The sequence below is a fragment of the Mustela lutreola genome, chromosome 2, assembly GCF_030435805.1.
Source record: "Mustela lutreola isolate mMusLut2 chromosome 2, mMusLut2.pri, whole genome shotgun sequence".
Lineage (NCBI taxonomy): Eukaryota > Metazoa > Chordata > Mammalia > Carnivora > Mustelidae > Mustela > Mustela lutreola.
The window spans coordinates 69,625,623-69,633,365 of NC_081291.1; the positions used below are offsets into that span (position 1 = coordinate 69,625,623).

The following is a 7,743-nucleotide window of genomic DNA, read 5'->3' on the forward strand; positions in this document are numbered from 1 at the left end:
ATTCAGAGCACTAAACGAGACAAACATGCAGCCAAGAATACTATATCCAGCTAGGCTATCATTGCAATAGAAGGAGAGATTAAAAGCTTCCACGACAAACAAAAACTGAAAGAATTTGCAAACACCAAACCAGCTCTACAGGAAATATTGAAAGGGCTCCTCTAAGCAAAGAGAGAGCCTACAAGTGGTAGATCAGAAAGGAACAGAGACCATATACAGTAACAGTCACCTTACAGGAAATACAATGACACTAAATTCATATCTCTCAATAGTTACCCTGAATGTTAATGAGCTAAATGCCCCAATAAAAAGACACAGGGTATCAGAATGTATAAAAAAACAAAACCCATCTATATGTTGCCTACAAGGAACACATTTTAAGCCCGAAAACACCTCCAGATTTAAAGTGAGGGGGTGGAAAGGAATTTACCATGCTAATGGACATCTGAAGAAAGCAGGAGTGGCAATCCTTATATCAGATCAATTAGATTTTAAGCCAAAGACTATAATAAGAGATAAGGAAGGACACTATATCATACTCAAAGGGTCTGTCCAATAAGATCTAACAATTTTAAATGTCTGTGCTCCCAACGTGGGAGCAGCCAACTATATAAACCAATTAATAACAACATCAAAGAAACACATCAACAATAATACAATAATAGTAGGGGACTTTAACACTCCCCTCACTGAAATGGACAGATCATCCAAGCAAAAGATCAGCAAGGAAATAAAGGCCTTAAACGACACACTGGACCAGATGGACATCACAGATATATTCAGAACATTTCATCCCAAAGCAACAGAATACAGATTCTTCTCTAGTGCACATGGAACATTCTCCAGAATAGATCACATCCTCGGTCTAAATCAAGACTCAACTGGTATCAAAAGATTGGGATCATTCCCTGCATATTTTCAGACCACAATGCTCTGAAGCTAGAACTCAACCACAAGAGGAAGTTTGGAAAGAACCCAAATACATGGAGACTAAACAGCATTCTTCTAAAGAATGAATGGGTCCACCAAGAAACAAATGATGGAAACAAATGATAATGAAAAATTCATGGAAACAAATGATAATGAAAACACAACGGTTCAAAATCTGTGGGACACAACAAAGGCAGTCCTGAGAGGAAAATATATAATGGTACAAGCCTTTCTCAAGAAACAAGAAAGGTCTCAGGTACACAACCTAACCCTACACCTAAAGGAGCTGGAGAAAGAACAAGAAAGAAACCCTAAACCCAGCAGGAGAAGAGAAATCATAAAGATCAGAGCAGAAATCAATGAAATAGAAACCAAAAAAACAATAGAACAAATCAATGAAACTAGGAGCTGGTTCTTTGAAAGAATTAATAAAATTAATAAACCCCTGGCCCGACTTATCAAAAAGAAAAGAGAAAGGACCCAAATAAATAAAATCATTAATGAAAGAGGAGAGATCACAACTAACACCAAAGAAATACAAACAATTATAAGAACATACTATGAGCCACTCTACGCCAACAAATTTGACAATCTGGAAGAAATGGATGCATTCCTAGAAACATATAAACTGCCACAACTGGACCAGAAAGAAATAGAAAGCCTGAACAGACCCATAACCAGTAAGGAGATTGAAACAGTCATTAAAGATCTCCAAACAAACAAAAGCCCGGGGGCAAGACAGCTTTCCGGGGGAATTCTACCAAACATTTAAAGAAGAACTAATTCCTATTCTCCTGAAACTGTTCCAAAAAATAGAAATGGAAGGAAAACTTCCAAACTCATTTATGAGGCCAGCATCACCTTGACCCCAAAACCAGACCAGGGTCCAATCAAAAAAGAGAGCTATAGACCAATATCCTTGATGAACACAGATGTGAAAATTCTCACCAAAATACTAGCCAATAGAATTCAACAGTACATTAAAAGGATTATTCACCACGACCAAGTTGGATTTATTCCAGGGCTGCAAGGTTGGTTCAACTTCTGCAAATCACTCAATGTGATACAACACATCAATAAAAGAAAGAACAAGAAACATATGATACTCTCAATAGATGCTGAAAAAGCATTTGACAAAGTACAGCATCCCTTCCTGATCAAAACTCTTCAAAGTGTAGGGATAGAGGGCACATACCTCAATATCATCAAAGCCATCTATGAAAAACCCACTGCAAATATCATTCTCAATGGAGAAAAACTGAAAGCTTTTCTGCTAAGGTCAGAAACATGGCAGGGATGTCCATTATCACCACTGCTCTTCAACATAGTACTAGAAGTCCTAGCCTCAGCAATCAGACAACAAAAGAACATTAAAGGCATCCAAATCAGCAAAGAAAAAGTCAAACTATCACTCTTTGCAGATGATATGATACTATATGTGGAAAACCCAAAAGACTCCACTCCAAACCTGCTAGAACTTGTATAGGAATTCAGTAAAGTGTCAGGATATAAAATCAATGCACAGAAATCAGTTGCATTTCTCTACACCAACAACAAGACAGAAGAAAGAGAAATTAAGGAGTCAATCCCATTTACAATTGCACCCCAAACCATAAGATACCTAGTAATAAACCTAACCAAAGAGGCACAGAATCTATACTCAGAAAACTATAAAGTACTCATGAAAGAAATTGAGGAAGACACAAAGAAATGAAAAAATGTTCCATGCTCCTGGATTGGAAGAATAAATATTGTGAAAATGTCTATTCTACCTAAAGCAATCTACACATTTAATGCAATTCCTATCAAAGTACCATCCATCTTTTTCAAAGAAATGGAACAAATAATCCTACAATTTATATGGAACCAGAAAAGACCTCCAATAGCCAAAGGAATATTTAAAAAGAAAGCCAAAGTTGGTGGCATCACAATTCCGGATTTCAAGCTCTATTACAAAGCTGTCATTATCAAGACAGCATGGTACTGGCACAAAAACAGACACATAGATCAATGGAACAGAATAGAGAGCCCAGAAATAGACCCTCAACTCTATGGTCAACTAATCTTCAACAAAGCAGGAAAGAATGTCCAATGGAAAAAAGACAGCCTCTTCAATAAGCGGTGTTGGGAATATTGGACAGCCCCATGCAGAAAAATGAAATTGGACCATTTCCTTACACCACACACAAAAATAGACTCAAAATGGATGAAGGACCTCAATGTGAGAAAGGAATCCATCAAAATCCTTGAGGACAACATAGGCAGCAACCTCTTTGACCTCAACCACAGCAACATCTTCGTAGGAACATCGCCAAATGCAAGGGAAGCAAGGGCAAAAATGAACTATTGGGGAGGCGTTAGGCTGCTTCAGGATGAAGCTGAACATCTCTTTCCCAGCTACTGGCTGCCAGAAACTCATTGAAGTGGACGATGAACGCAAACTTCGAACCTTTTATGAGAAGCGTATGGCCACAGAAGTTGCTGCGGACGCCCTCGGTGAAGAATGGAAGGGTTATGTGGTCCGAATCAGTGGTGGCAATGACAAACAAGGCTTCCCCATGAAGCAGGGTGTCTTGACCCATGGCCGTGTCCGCCTGCTGCTGAGTAAGGGGCATTCCTGCTACAGACCAAGGAGGACAGGAGAGAGAAAGCGCAAATCTGTTCGGGGTTGCATTGTGGATGCCAATCTCAGTGTTCTCAACTTGGTCATTGTAAAGAAAGGAGAGAAGGATATTCCTGGACTCACTGATACTACTGTGCCTCGACGCCTGGGGCCCAAAAGAGCCAGCAGAATCCGCAAACTCTTCAATCTCTCTAAAGAAGATGATGTCCGCCAGTATGTTGTGAGAAAGCCCTTAAACAAAGAAGGTAAGAAACCTAGAACCAAAGCGCCCAAGATACAGCGTCTTGTTACTCCACGTGTCCTCCAACACAAACGTCGGCGTATTGCTCTGAAGAAACAGCGCACTAAGAAAAACAAGGAAGAGGCTGCAGAATATGCTAAACTTTTGGCCAAGAGAATGAAGGAGGCCAAAGAAAATCGCCAGGAACAGATTGCCAAGAGACGGAGTCTGTCCTCTCTGAGAGCTTCTACCTCTAAGTCTGAGTCCAGTCAAAAATGAGATTTTCTAAGAGTGACAAAAAAATAAGATCAGACATTAAAAAAAAAAAAATGAACTATTGGGATTTCTTCAAGATCAAAGCTTTTGCACAGCAAAGGAAACAGTTAACAAAACCAAAAGACAACTGACAGAATGGGAGAAGATATTTGCAAACGACATATCAGATAAAGGACTAGTGTCCAAAATCTATAAAGAAATCAGCAAACTCAACACCCAAAGAACAAATAATCCAATCAAGAGATGGGCAGAGGACATGAACAGACATTTCTGCAAAGAAGACATCCAGATGGCCAACCGACACGCGAAAAAGTGTTCCATATCACTCGGCATCAGGGAAATACAAATCAAAACCACAATGAGATATCACCTCACACCAGTCAGAATGGCTAAAATCAACAAGTCAGGAAATGACAGATGCTGGCGAGGATGCGGAGAAAGGGGAATCTAACCTCTCTGGAAAACAACATGGAGGTTCCTCAAAATGTTGAAAATAGAATTACCCTATGACCCAGCAATAGCACTACTGGGTATTTACCCTAAAGATACAAATGTAGTGATCCGAAGGGGCATGTGCACCCAAATGTTTATAGCAGCAATGTCCACAATATCCAAACTATGGAAAGAACCTAGATGTCCATCAACAGATGAATGGATAAAGAAGGTGTGGTATACACAATGGAATACTATGCAGCCATCAAAAGAAATGAAATCTTGCCATTTGCGACAATGTGGATGGAACTAGAGCATATCATGCTTAGCAAAATAAGTCAAGCGTAGAAAGACAACTATCATATGATCTCCCTGATATAAGGAAGTGGTGATGCAACATGGGTGGTTAAGGGGGTAGGAGAAGAATAAATGAAACAAGATGGGATTGGGAGGGAGACAAACCATAGGTGACTCTTAATCTCACAAAACAAACTGAGGGTTGCTGGGGGGAGGGGGGTTGGGTGAAGGGGGGTGGGATTATGGACATGGGTGAGGGTATGTGCTTTAGTGAGTGCTGTGAAGTGTGTAAACCTGGCGATTCACAGATCTGTACCCCTGGGGATAAAAATATATTATATGTTTATAAAAAATAAAAAATTATAAAATTAAAAAAAATTTTTTTTAAAAAGTAATTAATGTCTTAGGGATCTGTTCATCCCCTTCCTTCAATGGGGACTTTTATAGTGATGTTTCATATTGACATAAGAATCTATCTATGACAATTAAGATTACCAGTGATGAGCACAGAGGGACATTACCCAGAGAAAAGGGAACACAGCAAATCAGGGAACGCTTTGCCCAGCCCACTGTTATTAACTCACAAGAGTGTGGCTTCAAGAGCTTGGCCGAAGACACAAATGCCCTTTAATTTAAATTAAAACTGGAAACAACTGCCTTGCTTATTTAGTGTGCTCTCTACTTAAGAAAGAGGAATGTGAAATTGCATCGCTGTCTTTTGCCAGCAATTGCTGTGTCCTATCAGGCCTGATGACCTGAGCCCCTGTTGCTGAAATGAGATGACAAAGGGCCACAAATCAGTGACTTTTCCTGAAGGTGTGCAGGAAAGTCAAGACCTGCATTCATCTTCTGGATGACAAGAAATGCAAATTAAAAATTAGAGCTGGCACATTCTCCACCACCATACAATACAGGTCAACGCTGTAATCATCAGCAGAACACAGAACTTCTATTTGTGTAAAAGGGCAAGAGGAATGGACTAATTTTCATTTAAATTATATGCACTGTCTTCTTTTAGGTTCCTCTAGAAACAATTACTGAAACCAGAGTTGTGAAAAAGTTGACTTAGGAAGTGAAGGTAACACTGGCAGAGAGAGGAGGAAGTAAAGGGAAAGGAAATCCATAAAGGGGGCTTGGTTCAGTCAGCTACCAGAGTGAGCAATGGGACATTAATCACATGGGAGAAATTCATTTTCGTGGCTAAGGGGTGAGGAAGATTTGGCATTTATACCCCACACCCAGCAGTCATTGTCTTGGGGCTACTCCCAGAGAATATTACCTCCCAGTCCTCTCTAACCTGCCAAGAACATGACCAAAGTAGGTTCTGGAAACCCAAACAAGGGAACCCCTCCCAAAAACAACAGCAACGATAACAAAATGTGGGGATGACTATTAGAATTTGGACTGCTATGCATGGATCAGAGAGGATGTGGGCGGAACACTGGCTGTGTCTGTCGTACCAACTAAACATTTTATGAGTGATTCTCCCTGGATTACCTTTGTTCTTTCTTTTTTTTTTTTGGTAATATTATTTTTTTTTTTTTCAGTGTTCCAAGATTCATTGTTTATGCACCACACCCAGTGCTCCATGCAATACGTGCCCTCCTTAATACCCACCACCAGCTCACCCAACTCCCCACCCCCTCCCCTCCAAAACCTGCAGTCTGTTTCTCAGAGTCCACAGTGTTTCATTGGATTACCTTTGTTCTTAAAGGTCTTAGGCCTAAAGCTGCAAATTGAAATGAAGTGTCTATTAAATTTATTTTATGAATTTATGTTAAAATATTTCACAATAAATTATAAAATTAAATTAAAAAAATTAAAACTAGACCCAAGTCACTATATCCAGGCCAATTTTAAGTTAGTTATAGTCTAATTATTAACTTCCACTGGTAAAGGTGTGAGGTTAAGTGGCATAGACTCGGGTCCAGCCCTGCTGATGCCCCTGCCTATAGCTGTTTGACTTTAGAGAACTCATTTAAATGTCCAGTCTCAATTTCTGAACTGTTAGGGTTTGTGAGAATGTTTCAAATTCCAAACTTGTATCCATCTGTGGTTGTTAAGAGGTCATGTGTCCCTTAGAAAACGAGGAAATCTTAACTCAAAATTATACCATTTAGAGACGTGAATGTTCCCCTCTTGCCCCCAGAATAAAGTCTAAAACCATCAAGATCTGCCTACATCATGTGATATAGCCCTACACTTGCTTTTGAACTTTGCTTGCTCTTGTAAAAATAATCTTCCACTCTAGTCAAATTAGTCTATCCATGGTTTATCAACCTAGTTAAGTCTTTTCTTAACTCCATGGGTTTACCGTTAAAAACAGTGGTATCCTGGAAATTGCACTATTAGGTATTTATCCTAAGGATGCAAACATGGTGAGTGAAGGGGCAGATGCATCCCAATGTTTATAGCAGCAAGGTCCACAGTAGCCAAATCATGGAAAGAGCCAACGACAGAAGAATGGATGAAGAAGATGTGGCATATACATACAAATGAATATTACTCAACATCAAAAATTTGCCTATTGCAATGATGTTGATGGAGCTAGAGGGTATTACGCTAAGTGAAATAAGTGATTCAGAGAAAGACAATTATCATGATTTCACTCACCTGTGGAATTTAAGAAACAAAACTGATGAGCCTAAGGGAGGGGAAAGAAAATTAGATGACCACAAAAAAGGAGACAAACCATAGAGACTCTTAACTAGAGGAAACAAACTGAGGGTTGCTGGCGGGGAGGTAGGTGTGTGGATGGGGTAACTGGGATGAGCATTAAGGAGGGCACTTGATGGAACGATGAAACACTAAATTCTACCTTTGAAACTAAGAACACCCTGTATGTTAATTAAATTGAATTTAAATTTTAAAAATTATTAAAAAAAAAAACCTAGCAGGATAAAGGTGTTAAGAAGATGTTTTCTGAAACCATATTCCCCAATTCATATTATTTGTGTAATCCCAA

General features: G+C 39.4%; 1 protein-coding gene across 1 annotated transcript; it reads left to right on the top strand.

Annotated features, from left to right (window-relative positions):
- Window positions 1–3,275: 3,275 nt before the first annotated feature.
- LOC131824390 (small ribosomal subunit protein eS6-like) lies at window positions 3,276–4,081 on the top strand. The gene has a single exon (XM_059162172.1). The coding sequence runs from the start codon at window positions 3,303–3,305 to the stop codon at window positions 4,050–4,052; it is 750 nt and encodes a 249-aa protein (XP_059018155.1). The 5' UTR covers window positions 3,276–3,302; the 3' UTR covers window positions 4,053–4,081.
- Window positions 4,082–7,743: the final 3,662 nt, after the last annotated feature.

Bases quoted from the DNA above. Each gene is read 5' to 3' on its own strand.
- LOC131824390 (XM_059162172.1), top strand. From the start codon at position 3,303: ATGAAGCTGAACATCTCTTTCCCAGCTACTGGCTGCCAGAAACTCATT.